The sequence below is a fragment of the Thunnus albacares genome, chromosome 2 (assembly GCF_914725855.1).
Source record: "Thunnus albacares chromosome 2, fThuAlb1.1, whole genome shotgun sequence".
Taxonomy (NCBI): Eukaryota; Metazoa; Chordata; class Actinopteri; order Scombriformes; family Scombridae; genus Thunnus; species Thunnus albacares.
This window is the reverse complement of record NC_058107.1, coordinates 19,620,852-19,638,005: the sequence shown is the minus strand read 5'-3', so window position 1 is coordinate 19,638,005 and position 17,154 is coordinate 19,620,852. Positions and strand designations below refer to the sequence as shown.

The following is a 17,154-nucleotide window of genomic DNA, read 5'->3' as shown; positions in this document are numbered from 1 at the left end:
ATTACAATTTATAGTTTAATGTGACTAGGTTTTGAGCTCTCTTTTGATTTCTGCCACCATCCCAGTAAAATGAAGGTGACTAGAATTTTGTTTGAGTGTTTTAAACATTAAAAGTTTATTTAAAATTTTAGATTTTAATGCTGTGATTTCCATTAACATCCAGTGCACTAGAGTGAAAACAGAAATCTGCCAAAACAAACAATTTGCATGCCACTAGTTTGAGTGCGTCTACTGTATTTTGGGTGAACTGACCCTTTAACAAGGAACCGCAGCTGTGACGTAAACATCGGTGGTCTGACGTCAGGTAAGATAGTACTACTGGTGTTTCTCTTCATTTATAAAGCTTTTAAATTGGACTTATAGATAATTCAGCGTCGAAAGGAGTTCACCATATGAACTGGAGAGCAGTCAATGCTAATACAAAGTATATTATGGTAACTGGCAGCTGGTTAACTGCTGGTTTTAGCAGAGTGAAGAATATACGCTGCTGTCTGCCGAAGAAAAGCTAAGCTAACAAATATTATAGTGAAATATTAACAACCCTTTGCATGTATTAATAAGTAGACTATCATTAAATCAAATTAAATGAAGTTGCTGACCAAAATGTGAGGCTGTTCTCCGCTCAACAACAACAACATTAACAATAACAGCGGAATCAAATGAACTTTGACCCAGTTTTGTGGTCAACAGTCAGCGTTAGCTAACAGTAACATTACTCATTAATACAACTCTTCTCAAGGGCGAAATCTTCAGTCAGACATCTGGGGGGACCAGGTGGGTAATTTATGAGTTTGTTGGCTTATCTTGAACTTTTAGCTACTTAAAATAAAAACGTCCTGACAGCTCTGAGAGGCTGCTTTATTACACTACTACCACCGCATAAACCTGCGCTGCGTCTGAAATCACATATGATCACACACTATGTACTACATACTCAAATATGTGTAAGTTACTATCGGTCAACATACTTTCGTGTGAATAAACAATAGTATGTATCTTTTCGGACCACTAACTGTATATAAAGAGCTGTAATTACGACGTCACTTCCTGGGAGCCTCCTTGCCAATTGGAGACGCGTAACCATGGTAACACTGCCAACTATAAAGCCTGCACTAAATTTAAAAAATATATACATTACGCCTAACAAACTGAAACCTTATACTTACACTTAACTTGAGGCGTTATTGGCGTTACACCGGAGCAAAGAAAAATTCAAACACTTATCTGAGGCCATTATCCAAAGTCTTGATATTGATGGCTTCTGTATCTGATAGTATGATGTGTCTCAAAAATACAAAAGGACAACAAAACATGTATGTAGAGTAGAGAAAGAAGTACTACAATTCACAAATATGATTCAGCATCAGGAAAATATAAGAAAAGTCTGGTTATGCTGAAGCAAATCTAAATAACATAATTTACAGGTGATCGATGACATATAGAATATTTTTGTTTTGTATTAAACAATATAATGTAAATAACTAAATTAATTAGACCAATCCGTCTCTCCAATTGCCTTCACACTGCTGAACTTGTCATATCACGGCACAATGCTGATTACCTTTACTCACCTCAGACTGCAGGTCTTGAGCCATGTCGGCATGCACGGCCCTCTTGAACCGCAGCGTCTCTGGAGGCTGCTGCAGGGTGTTGTGCGGTGTTACTCGACCGCTCGTCCACGTCAGATCAGCCATTGTAGCTGAGCCGGGCACGAGAAGATCTGATGGAGACAATCTCTGGGAGGCAACGGGCTACCTGCCGTTCTCCAGAGCCAGGATTGGATCTTTCTTTCAGGACAGGCCTGTGCTGAAGAACCCGTTTCTAGAGGACGCTTTGCTCAGAGGATACTTGAGGAGACACCTGCCTCAGGAGGTGAGGACAGAGCACTTCAGCACCCAAGACATTTTTGTGTTTTATGACTAGAAATAAACAGCTACATGGGATCTATCTTGTCAGGCGGAGGTCTTGTTTATGTGTATTTGTTTGTTCACAGGCAGTTTTCTCAGACTTGTGTGCATTTGGAGAGCGTGTGGCGAATGAGGTGGACGAGTGGGGCCGAGAGTGTGAGGTTACTCCTCCAAAGTTGGTGCACTTTGACCCCTGGGGTCGCAGAGTGGACCACATCGTGACCTCCCCGGCATGGAAAAACATGAAAGACCTGTCGGCACAGGAAGGACTGGTTGCCATCGGCTACGAGAGGCCATGTGGGGAGTGGAGGTCAGGAGGCTCCAGACCTTTTTAATGTCATATTTCAGCTCAATTCATCGTTTTTGGTAGTTTCTGATTGGAAACGTAGTTCCAAATGAGAAATTAAAAGTAAATATTTGTGTTTTGTTCCAGTCGTGTGTACCAAATGAGCAAGCTATACCTCTTTTCTCCCTCCTCTGGTCTCTACACGTGTCCTCTGGCCATGACTGACGGAGCTGCTAAAGTCATCCAGGTCTGTTGAGAAACAAACTAATTTATAGGCCGCAAACCAAACTTCCATTATAATATTTTATGATCTACTGATCCCTCTGCAGCTCTTAGATTGTCAATCAGTGATGAGTATTATAAAAATGATGTTATTTTACTGGTAAGTGCATTTTCACAAAAGTGAACTCAGGTATAGGTTTTCTGCAGATAACAGGTTTCTTGAAAGTAAACATGAAATCCAGCTAAAATCCACGTAACACAGTTAAATTTTGCTGGAGAAACTTGTCTTGGCCATGTATACACTTACATAACATGTTTTTCTACAAGTGTGTGTGACAGAGTCAGTGATGTGGCAGCTGTATAGGATGATTTAAGGAAATTCTTTAATACTCTTTAAAAGTAAAATAAATTATTCTATCCCCCAAGTTTGAACAGCTGAATAGTAGACAATATGTAAAGCTTAAAGGCTCATAGTAAAGAATGTACAGAACATTTCTTCTTACTTTCTTTTCAAATTATCTGACCATGAAGAAAGTCTTCAATCTGCAGTCTTGTGTATCAACAGAACATTTAATGTCAGTTAAAATATGTGGTTTATGGTTGGACGTTGGGAAAAATTCAAGTACTGAACCGCTGCATGTAAACGTAGGTTTTAATGAATCAGGTACTTGCATAACTTCTTGTTTTAACCTGATTTTACCCAACTGTGCTGTGTATGTGAAGTCTATAGGTGTTTTGTGGCCAGTAGAAGAAGCCTTCAGTCGTTTGACCACTCGTCAGCCAGAACGTTTCTGGACGTCAGGACAGTGGATGACTGAGAGACAGGGAGGATCTGATGTGGGTCAGTAGAGAAAAGGTTTAGATTAAATGATATAAAGCCCATTTCTGTGTTGTCATTGCATGAACTATTTTTGGATTGGTTTGTTGTGCAGAAGAAGAAGAAGAGTGAGTATTATAATATTTAACGTCATCTCTTCCTGTCTTGCATGTTCTCAGGCAGCGGCACAGAGACAGTTGCTGTTCCTCAGACAGACGGTTCATACAAACTACACGGCTTCAAGTGGTTCACCTCCGCTACGGATGCAGACATGACTCTCACGCTGGCCAGAGTGCAGGACAGAACGGGAGCAACCACACCGGTACTGTTGCTGACTGCTTACACCTTCCTAACATCGATCATTGGTCTCCCTCAATGACTTTCAGAGTGATATGTGTTCTTGTCTCCATCCAACAGGGTAGCAGGGGTTTGTCTCTGTTCTATGCGGAGGTGAGTCGAGGTGAGGACGGCCGGCTGAGAGGTATCGAGGTTCAGAGACTGAAGGACAAGCTCGGCACAAGACAGATGCCGACTGCTGAGCTGCTGCTGGACGGACTGCCAGCACACAGGGTCAGTTACACATCATGGTTTATTACAATAACGATAAACTGTGGATTCCCTCTTTATGTAGATCTGCTTATACGACAAAGACACACTGGCTCAGGCACAACTTACTTTGTTTATATTGAACATTTGTTGTATTGACAATAAGAAAAACCTTTCTGGCATCATTCTGTTAAGTGAAAAACTAGCTGGTTCTCTATAACTATTAGCTATTTAAAGCTACACTGAGTGAAGTTGACCACATGGAGGCAGACAGTAGACAACCTTTGATATATTCTGCCATCTTCTTATAGATAATTTGTAACCCTATTTTTGTGTTTCTTTGCCTGACTTCATCTTCAACTCTCAGTATCAGCCATTCTTTACTTCAGCTCTCTACCATTTCATGCTGGACAGGCAGCGTACAGTCAGCTTCTATACGGTTGTGAGTTAGAACTGGCTGCCAACAGCTTTTGTAGGGGGATTCAGTGAGAGTCAAAGAAACTCACCTCTGTTAACTAAAATAATGAGCTGAATGCTGCGTAGAACGTCACTAGTCATTAGTCAAAAATATTGCTTTATAGAGCTTTGAATTCTCCAAAATGTATGAATTTTCTTTTCATGTATTCTTTCTATTCTATTCTTGTATCATTTTCTTTAAAAATACAAAAAATGAATGAAAAATAATGTATTAGATAATAAAATTAATAGATTAAATTAAATAAATGGTAATGTTAATTTGTAGTGTAACAGTAAGCGTAAAACCACGAGACACCTGTTGCCACCCAGTGGCTGCAGTTTTAAAATTGTGAACATCTGGAAATCATCCAAGATTTTTTTTTTTTACTTTTGAAAACTTCTGGCCAGACTCTCTGACTTCATGCACTATTACAACAACCTGTTTCATTTGGAAATATAACACCTGGCATCATAAGATAGAAACAAGACACCTTTGAATATCTTTCTACTCGTGATTTAATCTTTCTGCGGAGACATCACCAGCTGATTGTTTTGATATCAAATTGATACATCAAAGTCCGTCACATCTTTATTTCTTCTTCTATGTTAACAGCTCTCAGAGGAAGGAAGGGGTGTGGCATCCATAGCTAAGATGCTGACTATAACCAGGATCCACAACAGCATGTCTGCAGCAGCAGCCATGAGAAGGCAGGATAGTACTCACACACTATCACAGCATCCTGAATCCGCTTCCACACATTTGCTCTAAATAAGCTGATTAATAATTATGTTTTTGTTCACAGGGTGGTCCAGTTAGCTCGTGACTACGCCACCCGCCGCACTGCCTTTGGAAAGCTTCTTAAAGACCACCCACTGCACATGCAGACTCTCGCTAGGATGGAGGTAAACTGCCGCTGAGTTAACAAACAAACTCTGTTCAGTGTTTCCCATCATGCTTTGCTAATGTTCGCTTCTGACATGGACAGGTGGAGACTCGTGGAGCTTTCCTCCTGGTGATGGATGTGTGTCGTCTGTTGGGCCGAGAGGAAAGCGGCATGGCAACGCAGCTTGATACGCACCTCCTACGTCTGCTCACACCTGTGGTCAAACTCTACACTGGCAAGCAGGTGCACAAGTACAGTCCGTGATAGTAAACTGTTATCTGACTGTTTGAGTAGTGACGGTAACCTTGTTTTGTTGCCTCTCAGGCGGTGGCTGTGGTGTCGGAGGGTTTGGAGAGTTTCGGAGGGCAGGGTTACATCGAGGACACTGGGTTGCCTGGACTACTTCGTGATTCACAGGTGAAGTCAAAGCTGCCGTACAAAGGCAGAGAGCAGTAACTATAACTACAGAAGTAGTGAAATTGAGGGTTTCAGGCTCTGCTAAAAAAAACTGCCTAACAGATGTAATGCCTTAATTTTATGCCTTTTAGCCTAATGTACAGGAAATACAGGGAGGATATACAGTATCTACCAACAAAATGTGTTTTTATGGTTTTCTGCTCCATTTTAAAGATAAAGAATATGTTTCATTTATAACTTCTTAACTATATAAACTACTATTATACAACATAAATATTCTATATAAATTGTACTATATAAAACTTAACAAAAACTATATATAAAACTATATATAAAACTTAAAACAACAAAATAACTCTTAACTAATCTATCAAAATGCAGTTATAGAATGATTAATTTTAGTAAAAAACAAACAAACAATAAGAACAAAACAGGAAACTATGTTTAAATTGTAAATGTTACAGACCAGGACCAGACCAGAATTGTTTTTTTGTTGTTGTTGTTGGTCTGTAACATTTACAATTTAAACATAGTTTCCTGTTTTGTTCTTATTGTTTTGTTTTGTTCTTTACTATAATTAATCATTTTATAACTACATTCTGATAGATTAGTTAAGATAGATAGATTAGTTAAGTTATTTTGTTGTTTAAGTTTTATATATAATTTTATATATAGTTTTTGTTAAGTTTGAAGTATTATAGTAGTTTATATAGTTAAGAAGTTATAAACGAAACATATTCTATTTAATCATGTTCAATAATGTTTTCTCATTGTCTGTTCAAAATGTTGGTCCGGTGTGTTGTTAATGACACGTTGCATGTTGTTAGATTGTGACATGAAAGGTAACAGAACCAAACAGCTAAGTAAGGACGGGAGAACATAATCCAGCCCGCTCCCTGTTGTTACCATGTACTTATAGGGTAACTAGCCTGTACCTACAGAGTAAGACTGATTCATATGAGGAAGTTACGCCATAAGTTCCGGGAAGTTACATGGTAAATGTTGGGAAGTTGCACTTTAAAACACCAATTGTTACTCCCTTGTTTCTCGTTGTTTTGTTTTCTTCTGCTGTACCTACATTTAAGTACCAGTAAGAACCGGAAAGTATTTTAAATGTATGGATTCATACGAGGAAGTTACACCGTAAAATGCAGGCTGTATTATAAAGTGCAACTTAATATTTTTTATATGATAAAACAAACATCAAAATTCAGCCTTAACTCAATTTTGACCAAATACGTATCTATTGCATTTTGGCTTTGTGGAGCAGAATACCTTTTTAACACTTTTGTCATTTTTAAGGTTACCCGTCTCTTTCTCTCTGTCAGGTGTTGAGTATATGGGAAGGTACTACAAACATTCTGTCTCTGGATGTGCTGCGCTGCGTGGCTCGTAGCTCAGGAATGGTTCTTCATGCTTACTTCACCCATGTCAAGGTACGGCGTCGGTGAAAGATCCCGTCAAACTAGTTCAGTAATTACAATCTGTGAGTTGAACAGGAACATGATGTGCACTTGTTTTCTTCTCCTTGTAGTCCCTGCTTGCAGGTGCCTCAAGTGTTCCCTCAGTGGCTCCAGCTGTGAAGGCAGTAGACGGTGCTCTCTCTCAACTGGAGGAGTTTGTTCAGGTAGCAGCTACCAGAGCGCCGAGCTACCTTGAACTAGCAGCCAGAGACCTGGCATACAGCCTGGCTCGCATCTACACTGGTAGGTAACACACACACACACACACACACGTTTAAGTGAATTACCTGCATTCACCCCTCTCTTTTGTGTGTTAACAGGTGCCCTTCTCATTGATCATGCATGTTGGAAAGGAGCCTCTCCATCTGACTCCTACGCAGCTCTCAGGTAGAACAAAAAGAAATGTCATTGTTAGAAAAAAAACAACAACACAAATGTATTTCATGCATCCATCATATATGTTTTTATTTTCCTCCATCAGGTGGTGTGAACAGGACTTGTGTCCTGTCGCGACCACACAGGCAAGAGGCTGCTATGATCCCAACACTCCCCCCCTTGATGCTGCGCTGGTGTACGACCAGCCGATCCAAGCGGAAAACTGATGTATCTGTTGCTTGATCTGACATTGCTGTGCCTCACTTTTTTGATTTTGTAGATGACAGAGATCATATTTTTGTATAAAAAATGAATAAGTAATTTCTAATACTTAGTTCTCTCTGTATGAAGCATGTATGTGATTTGATGTATGATATTTCCGTCTTTTAAATAAAGTGTTTGCATTTTTGTTTCCAATGAAAATAGAGCTGTTCGAGGAGCCTGGATGCTTAAAACGGTTGAAGTGGGTAAAGTAAACCTGACTCAAGGCTTCTCACATTCACAGTCAGGATCACTCTTCCAGTTAATAGACTCTGTAAGCACAGAGAAAGCAAAGATCAACAGACCACATATGAACTTGAGCACAGGTCAGAGCCCCCAAAGAGGGGCTGAGCTTGGCGTACACAATGCCTTTCAGAACTGTTGGAAAAACTGCATGTGCAAAACTAAATATGTGAATCGTGCACATTTTGTAGAAATACCTTCCTTGATGCCACTGTATTGGGACTAACTCTTTTGTATGTACACTATCACTGCATTTTACAACGCCTCAAAACTGAATACCTGAAATGAAACATGAGGATGAAACATCTTAATAATGCTTCCATGTGATGTGCAGCAGCTTTTTTTTTGCAAAGATATTATATAAATAAAATATATAAAATACACCCACAAGTAATATTTTCTCCACTTCTCTATTCACTATGTTTTGTATATTTCATAATCTGCCTTGTTGTTTTTTTGCATCCTGAAATTCTGAGTTTAAGATGCTGAAGTCAGCTTCAGATTTTTGGTTGACAGAAAATGAAAGCATAAATATCGATGTTTAGTGGCTGATTCTCTGTTTTTGGACCACATACACTTGTGAAAAAGTGTTTGACAAAAGCAAAGCCTTAACAGCGAAAGCCTTAATGCTGTTTAAACCCACTTTCACATTTGTGAAAAATTTATGTTCTGCTGCTTATTTCTCATCCAGATCAAAAGCCACTATATTTAGACCTGTCAAATCTGGACTAGATTAACATGTAGACTCCAGAGACTCTTTAAAACACAGTTTCAGATTTGTGAAACCTTTATTCTATTTGTGAAAACTGAAAAAAACCCTGGTCTAATGTGGTCTGGATGGAGGAATGTTGGTGAAATCACCCTTTTGTGAAAAAGTTTTCACAAATGTAATAAAGCTTTCACAAATCTGAAATTGTGTTTTAATGAGTCTCTGCAGTCTCCTTGTTAATCTAGTCCAGATTCGATTAGTCTAGTGGTTTTTGGTCTGGACCTGGTCTAATGTGGTCTGGATGTGGAAAAAAGCAGTGAAATCGTTTATGTTTTCACAAATAGAACAAAGGCTTCACAAATCTGACAGTGGGTTTAAACCGCGTTAAGGTTAAGTATAAGTGGTACAAAAACGGAGAATCGGCAGATAAATATAATATTTATGTTTCCTTAACTTTTCCCTTAACCGCGGATCTGAAGCTGACTTCAGTGTGGTGTTTTACGAGCAGTCTTTGAAGGCGGCACACGACTGTTGGAAAAACAGTAGGTGGGGTTTTGGTGAAGGTGTACAGACTGTACTCGACATCGAGGGTGAGCAAACACTCACTTAAAGGGACTGAAAGAAACAAACCACATATGTTAAGGTGAAGCTTCAGCTGCAACAACAGCGACGCGTATTTTACAGATTTATTTCGCAGCTCTCTTCGGTGTAATTTGAGCTGAAAGGTCCGGACAGCAGCAGGACTAAACATAAACGCAACCAGGATGGATGCGGCTCCAGGATAAAAGTGAATCATGTCTTCAGCTGTTTTACTGTCAGTTTTGCTGGTGTTTCACCAGCAGGTTTCCTCGGACTCTTATGTCTTTAGGAGCCGAACTGGTGTCGGAGTAGTCAGGGGATCCTCAAACACAACACTTGCCATGATGTCTGAAAACAACAACAACAACGACGAGGTCGGTGTGAAAGCTGAGAAGGTAACATGTGAACTGTCACTGTATCTGATCTGAGGGCAGTTAGATGTGAACCTGGCAGGTTGTCAGCAGGTTTCTGCAGCTGTCACGTGATTTTTAGGAGATCACAGACGTGACTGAAGTCTGTCATGTGCATGTTGTCGTTATATCAAGACCCTTCAGATAAAAGTGGATAAATACATATATGTTGTGGGTCTATGTAGTCTGAACTGAGGGGAGAGAGACTCAGTGTGTTTTCTCTTCTGTCATTTCTTGTGGTGACTGAAGATGGTAAAACTGAACTATTCCCTATTATCCACTCATTCAGATAATGATCTGTAAAAATATGTTTTGTAGTCCATAAAACATAAAGACCAACCAGCCAAAGCTTCCCAAGGGCCCCAGATACTCGGGGCCCCCAAAGGCCCCGCAGGTCCACCGTGAGGCAATTAGTTTGTGCTAATTTGATTCAGGGATGCAACTAATGATCAACAAGTTTTCGTTATTGATTCATCTGTTGAGTATTTTCTCAATTAATGGATTAGTTGTTTGGTCTATAAAATGTCAGAAAATGGTGAAAAATGTCAATCACTGTCTCCCAACCACAAGGTTCCATCTAAAATGTCTTGTTTTGTCTCGTCCAACAGTCCACAACCCGAACATATTCAGTTTACAATCATAGAAGACTAAAGAAACCAGAAAATATTCACATTTAAGAAGCTGGAACCAGAGAATTTTAGTATTTTTTCATAAAAAATGACTCAAAACAATCAGTCAATTATCAATATTAATTTTCTGTTGATTGACTAATCAACTAATTGTTGCAGCTCTGATTTGATTAATTAAAAATTTGTTTGGGAATATGCATCACTGAGCACATTGTGAGGCTGAAATAGTGAGAGCAGGTTTGGAGCATTTTACCTAATCTTCTCATCCTGTCCTGTAGAGAAGCTCTGTGTCAGAGTCTACTTTTAAAACCATTATTTCATTTGATATTTAGGCGATATGACCATATATATTAGGGCTGTGATTAACAATTAATTTCCTTATTGATGAATCTGCTGATTATTTTCTAAGTCAATTAATCATTTAGTCTATGAAATGTTAAAAAAATATAGAAAAAAAATCTGTATTCACAATTTCTCTGAGGTCACGGTGATGTCTTGTTTTGTCAGACTAATAGTTGAAAATGTTACGATATTCAATTAACTATCATATGTGAAAAGGGACTACAGCAAGTCTTCACATTCGAGAAGCTGGAGCCATCAAATATTTGGCACTTTTGCTTGAAAAATGACAGACACGATCGATCAATTATCAAAATAGTTGCAGATTGTCTCCCATTTGCCACACAGTTGACATCATGGTTGCCGTCCTTTCAGTGTCTCTGTATCAAGACAGAGATCGTTTGCACTGTTGCAGATCAACAAGCTGGACTGCTTCATGGCAATATTAGGTTTTTATGAGGTAGCTTTATTTCTTTAGTATTTAGTTTGCTGGAACTCAGACAAACTGTTTCTCGGCTGACTTACTGTGTCACGATATGATGATAATTATATATATATACAGTATTTTATCCTTATCACCCACTATTAGTTGATATTATGCTCACATGGTGCATTTTATCCCTAAATACATTTATGTTCAATCAATTTTCCACAAACTCACTGACACACAGCAGATCTTGAGCTTGACATTATTTCAGAAAGGAGAACTGTTTAGTTTCTGGACTTTTGGGCAAAATATGGCAAAGCTGCTTTCTGTTTTCTGCTAATCTAATAGGTACTGAAACACAAACAACAGGATACATTTCAAGTGGTGTCTTAAAACTTCTCACTCAGTCTGTCCACTTTAACAAGTGACAAGGAACTGATATCTTTCTTTCTGTGTTTTCGTGTGTGTGTGTGTGTGTGTGTGTGTGTTCAGTGTGACCGTGTGATGAACCTCAGTGCTGCGGAACGCTGTGAGTTTGTGAAGAGCACACCGGACTGTAACATGGAGGACGGCTTCATCAACTACCTTAGCTTGGCCTTCTGTCTGCTTCCACCCGACCTCACACCTCTCACCATCACTCTCTGTGTAAGACCTGTGTGTGTGTGTGTGTGTGTTAGGGTGTGGACAGTTGTCATGAAGCAGGATGAAACTTCAGCTCAGCAGCAGCTGATCTAATGAGGAAGTTGATTTGCTCTGGACAATCTGGGGTTATCAAAGGCCTGTTATAGTGAATTGAGTCATTTCACTCTTTGCTAAATAATGGATTTGCCTGTGAAATGTATGAAGTTGTTGAATTCCCCTCATAACCACATGACCAATCAAAACTGTGGGACTGAAAATAGCATGAAGCATGTTGTTAGAGAGGGGAAAAAAGTCCAAGTATGATTCTGCAGACAAAACTTCCAAAGCAAATCTCTCTGTGTAGGAAATAAATGATCTACATTACAGATTAGGAATAATAATCCTGGCGTTTATCAGGGTCAATTTATTTAACCTAATTCTCCCTTTAAGAGCATTTGTCTGAGTGCAGTAGACTCTTTGAATGCAAGATGAGAAAATAATACAGGGCCAATCTGACCTTTCCTTCCTTCTGCTTATCCACAGATTATATGGCTGCTCTTTTTGTTCGTCATTCTCGGACTCACTGCATCTAAGTTGTAAGTCTCTCTCTCATGTCACCAGTGACAACATGTGTCCTATTAGTTCCCCTTTTATGTGTTTTAGTGCAGTCCCCTAACCACTTAGCATAAATCATTCATTGTCACTGATCATTTTCAGCTCCGGCAAGTGAAACGCTGCATTCAAAGACCCGCATGTGCACATTTACACAGTGTGACCATTCAGGTCGCCTGAGCGGTCACATGCAGGATGGTCACATGATGACAGTTTTTCATCATTGTTTCAGTTGAGTTGTAAGATTGTGAGATTTCCTCAAAGGAAGCACATTTTGTTCTGCTTTTGTATCCCCCCCCCCCCCCAAGCCCCACTCCCCCACTTCACACACGCTGAACACACTCGGCACCACAATGGCTCAATAGTAAGGAAGCTGTTGTATGTTTAAACATAAAAACGTCCTGAACTATTGAGAATATTTTGCAGAAATTCTGAGATGCTTTTCATTACTTGCTGCGTTTCTCATAATTTTTTACTGACTTAATTTTTTTGCCTGTTTCTCCTCAGTTTCTGTCCCAACTTGTCGGCCATCTCTACCAGTCTGCACCTCACTCATAACGTGGCCGTATCCTTTAATCTTCACCCTCTTCACCTCCTGCAGAAGTTCTCTATTTGCTATGATTTCCTGTTATCAGTGAGAACAAAGCCAATTGACCAACGCAGTTCCTCTCTTTCTCAGTGATTTTTTTTTTTCTGTTTCTCTTTTTACTTCTTAGTTCTTTTTTTTTCTTAAGCTAAATTTTTTTGTCCTTGACTGCTGTTTGTGCTGAGGGTGTGACTCTTCTGGCTCTTGGGAACGGAGCTCCCGACATCTTTAGTGCCATGGCAGCTTTCTCCCACCCACACACTGCTGGGCTCGCTGTCGGAGCTTTATTTGGTGAGGACTCATGTACAAACACATACTAAGATGGATTTATAAATAAAGTCTTCAATATGAAAACCTGTGGTTGATCTTTCTCTCCTCGTCTTCCACAGGAGCTGGTATTTTTGTCACCACAGTAGTTGCAGGCAGCGTGGCGCTAGTCAAGCCTTTCGCTGTGGCCTCCCGACCTTTTCTGCGTGATGTCATCTTCTACATGGCGGCTGTGTATTGGACGTTCCTTATCCTGTACAGAGGAACCACGACACTGGCAGAAACACTAGGTACACACACACACACAGAGGGTGTCTTTTTGATCAGATAGTAGTGGTGTAATAGTCAATTTTTACAATAGATTTGATTGTTTTGCAGCTTTATCAATAATGTGCTCCAGTCTTTTCTCTCTGAAGTTTGCTGTAGGCTTTATAGAATGATATTTCTCCTCTTTTTCCCTGATTTGTCAGTGATTTATTACCTCCTCCTCAGAGCTGATGGTTCATTTGTTAGTTACCTGTCTACAAATTTCAATGAGATCTGGTGTAAAGTTTGGCCTTGAGCAAAGGAACACGTGATGTTAGTTTTTGGTGCAGATTCAGAAATTTGTGAAGGATTTCCTGATATATTTTAAGATAGAGTTTGTTAAAAACACAATTTGTTGCTTTTTCATGAATTTCTGCGCTTTCCTATTTTTTTTATTTATCCGTCTATTTTAATACAAAGTTGATGCAGATTAAAAAGATTTTTATTCACACACAGAGATTGTTATGTTTTGCTGAGTGTTTTGTTGTTCTGGTGAACAGAACGTCCTGCTTCAGTCTGTGGTCTCAGCTGCTCTCTGACCAAAAAAGAAATTCCCAGAAAGCTTACTGCCATAATTTTCCATGAGTCACTGAAAGTGTGAGTTGCACACAGGGGACAGAGGTCAGTTGTGTGCATGAAATTAGGAAACTAGAAAAGTAAACAGCTTACACTTACTGCTGTGTACTACTCATCATCATAATTTGACCATTTTTAGGCATTTCCACACTGAAAGTATTCTGCATACACTGAGACATTTATGTACATTTTATGGTTTCACAGCCTGTATCAAGTTCCAGGGACAATTTTACTTCAAATTCTCAGTTTTACTTACAGTTTGAACCATCTAATTGCCTCATTTCCCTTTTTCTAGGTTATCTGGGCCTCTATGTGGTGTATGTGTTGACTGTAGTTATTAGCGCGTACATCTACAACAGGCAGAAACATTCGATGAACGGAAGTGTCCGAAATGTTGCTCATATTCCAGGTTAGATGCACATACACACATACACACACACACAAACCAACAATATATGTGTTTCCACTGTCACTAATGATGATTTTTTCCTCTTTGTAGCAGAGTTTCACTCGTCTGACTCATCTGATGATGACGTTCCTTGTTTAGGTGCTGGGACAATCCAGCAGGAATATGGTAGGAATGCAGCACCTTTCAATAAACCACAATATAAGTTAATGAACACCAGGATTTTTTTGCGTAATCTGCAACATAACAGGCACGCGTGTGTGTGTTTCAGAGTCAGAGTACAGGCCTCTTCTGCCTTACTCTGAGTCCACGAGTCAGATCCTGCTGAGCTCTCTCAACCCAGTGGACAACAGGAAGTGGAGGAGGAAATCATGGAGCTGGAGAGTCCTCAAAGTCCTGAAGGTATGTGTGTGATGGTAGACAGATACAATGAAAACGCATTTAAAACTCTTCTTAATGTAAATTATTTTGCATTTGTGTCTTCCTGTGCATGATAAGACACCTCTAGAGGTCCTGCTGCTGCTCTGTATCCCTGTGGTTGATCCTGATAAAGAAGACAAGAACTGGAGACGCCCGCTGAACTGTCTTCAGCTCACCACTGCTCCACTGGTGTGCGTGCTCTCCTTCCAGTCTGGAATATGTAAGTGCATGACCTTTCATGGTAACGGCAGCATGACAAACTTTGGTAAACAGGAAAATGACGATTAATACAGGTGAAATTCTTAAAATCTCCACCTGCTTTTGCTGCTTTTCCTCTAGATGGAGATTATATGATCCAAGGACAGTTTCCCCTCTGGCTGCTGACTCTCCTTCTGGGACTTTTCCTGTCTGGCATTGTCTTCTGCACCACAACCAACGACCGTCCTCCCAGATATCACCCCGTAAGTACCTGTGGATGTTAAGAAGTGGAATGTTTTGTCCCAAAGTATACAAGATATGCAGTCTTTTTAGGGGGGAAGCGCCACCTTCAGGTCTTGTCTTGAATAACAACAACATATCTGGATGTAATCATGTATAATTTTAAAACCAATATTCAAAATCTTTCATTCAATAATTTTATTACCGGATTACACTCACTGAGCACTTTATTAGGAACATCTGTGTAATCCAATACAACAGCTCTGTCATAAATTCTACTGTCATGGACCATATACATTTTCACTTTTTTGTTTTTTCCACATTGTCAGAAATACACCACCACCACTCACTACGACCTCAATAATAAACATAAAGTAGAATTATTACCTTTCTGACAATGTCAACAAAAACTGAAAATAATAATAATAATAATAATGATAATAAATTTAATGAAAGTAGAATTAATGGCATAGATTGCACAGGTGTACCTAATAAAGTGCTCGGTGAGTGTATATATGTGGTGTTATTTTTCATTCTTGTTCCAAGTGTGCATTTTTAAGTTTGTCTTTTTCTTTCTCCAGCTGTTTGCTCTTTTGGGCTTTGTGGTGAGCGCAGTGTTGATCAGCGCTGCGGCCTCTGAAGTGGTCAGTCTTCTGCACATGCTCGGTGTGGTGCTGAGTCTCAGCAGCACTGTGCTGGGTCTGACTCTGCTGGCCTGGGGCAACAGCATAGGAGGTGATATTTTTTGAACTTCGAAATTTCTTTCAAAACATAAACGATTATATGCTTTTACTTAAAATCTGTAACATCTCTTTTCAGACTGTTTTTCTGACATCACCATTGCACGGCAAGGCTACCCACGGATGGCCATATCTGCCTGCTTTGGAGGCATCATTTTCAGTATCCTTATTTTCATGAGTGTGTGTGTGTGTGTGTCTGTATAAAATATATGTATCTTATGGACATACAAAACAATGGCTGTTTATGAGTGGACCTTAACCATATTTCCATCAGACATGCTGTTAGGAGTGGGTTTGGGATGTCTGGTGCAGATGATTAAAACACAATCTGATGTGCAGGTAATCTTCTCTCTCTCTCTCTCTCTCTCTCTCTCTCACACACACACACACACAGATCAAGAGTTTATAGTCTTGACACAAGACTTTGTACAAACAAACATACAACTTGCAGTTACATAAGACTGTTTTGGGACCCATGAACATGATGAATCTTTGTCTCTGTCTCCTCCTCAGTTTGAACCAGAGGGACCATTGACATGGGTTCTTGCAGGATCTCTGGGTTTGTCTTTGGTTCTGTCCTTTGTCATTGTTCCTATGTGCCGGTTCCACTTGGGTCGGACCTACGGGATCTTTCTCCTCATCTTCTATGCCATCTTCCTCGTCATTGCAATGCTCACAGAATTTGGCAAGATCCGTTTTGTATAGACCCGACACTGAGGCCAGTATGACACTGAGAGACATCCTGCTATGATGTAAAATGACACTGGAACAATGGCGGCACTGAGCATGGACGGATGACATCTTCTACACATAATGTTAATGCACTATTTATACAAGAATCAACAGTACATCTGTCTGCTACCTAGAGCCATGCTGTGATTGGTTCATGAAACCAAGCAGGCAACTTAAGGACGAACAGTTTCCTGCTCAGGGAGAGTTGAAACTAACGTGCCTTGCCTCAGCCTCTTGTTTGTGCTGACTGGAGCTACGATGGCACTTTTTGAGTCCCAAGGGACTGTAAAAAAAATATGTGGAGTTAAGCATTTGTACTTTGAAACTTTGAATACATTAAATGTACTGTCAATCAAACATTATGTAAAAATGACCTTGTACAAAGCTGCTTTTGGGGAAGTAAACAACTTTGGTTTGGTATTTGTTTTTACAGATCTAAGATAACCTTGTGCCATCCACGTGCTATCTAGTCTTACCTCA

The 17,154-nt window shown here is 39.7% G+C and overlaps 2 protein-coding genes across 5 annotated transcripts; both read left to right on the top strand.

Moving 5' to 3' along the window:
- Window positions 1–241: 241 nt before the first annotated feature.
- LOC122995611 (acyl-CoA dehydrogenase family member 11-like) lies at window positions 242–8,260 on the top strand. Of its 2 annotated transcripts, none has more exons than XM_044370929.1 (15): window positions 242–304; window positions 1,577–1,872; window positions 1,994–2,217; window positions 2,341–2,440; window positions 3,139–3,256; window positions 3,412–3,554; window positions 3,650–3,802; window positions 4,848–4,942; window positions 5,038–5,137; window positions 5,221–5,361; window positions 5,443–5,535; window positions 6,864–6,971; window positions 7,070–7,241; window positions 7,319–7,385; window positions 7,480–8,260. In XM_044370929.1, the coding sequence occupies exons 2-15, from the start codon at window positions 1,594–1,596 to the stop codon at window positions 7,598–7,600; spliced, it is 1,914 nt and encodes a 637-aa protein (XP_044226864.1). In that variant the 5' UTR covers window positions 242–304; window positions 1,577–1,593; the 3' UTR covers window positions 7,601–8,260. The 2 variants fall into 2 exon arrangements, with proteins under 2 accessions (XP_044226864.1, XP_044226872.1); XM_044370937.1 differs by lacking the exon at window positions 242–304 and adding an exon at window positions 373–774.
- An 859-nt stretch (window positions 8,261–9,119) lies between these two features.
- On the top strand, window positions 9,120–17,094 carry slc8b1 (solute carrier family 8 member B1). Of its 3 annotated transcripts, none has more exons than XM_044370846.1 (15): window positions 9,120–9,560; window positions 11,463–11,615; window positions 12,135–12,187; window positions 12,711–12,768; window positions 12,975–13,080; window positions 13,179–13,346; window positions 14,234–14,347; window positions 14,441–14,512; window positions 14,616–14,746; window positions 14,843–14,984; window positions 15,104–15,225; window positions 15,784–15,937; window positions 16,022–16,102; window positions 16,217–16,281; window positions 16,456–17,094. In XM_044370846.1, exons 1-15 carry the CDS (start codon window positions 9,381–9,383, stop codon window positions 16,645–16,647), a joined length of 1,791 nt encoding a protein of 596 aa, XP_044226781.1. In that variant the 5' UTR covers window positions 9,120–9,380; the 3' UTR covers window positions 16,648–17,094. The 3 variants fall into 3 exon arrangements, with proteins under 3 accessions (XP_044226781.1, XP_044226791.1, XP_044226773.1); XM_044370856.1 differs by having other exon boundaries at window positions 9,121–9,539; window positions 14,438–14,512; XM_044370838.1 differs by having other exon boundaries at window positions 9,121–9,560; window positions 14,438–14,512.
- Window positions 17,095–17,154: the final 60 nt, after the last annotated feature.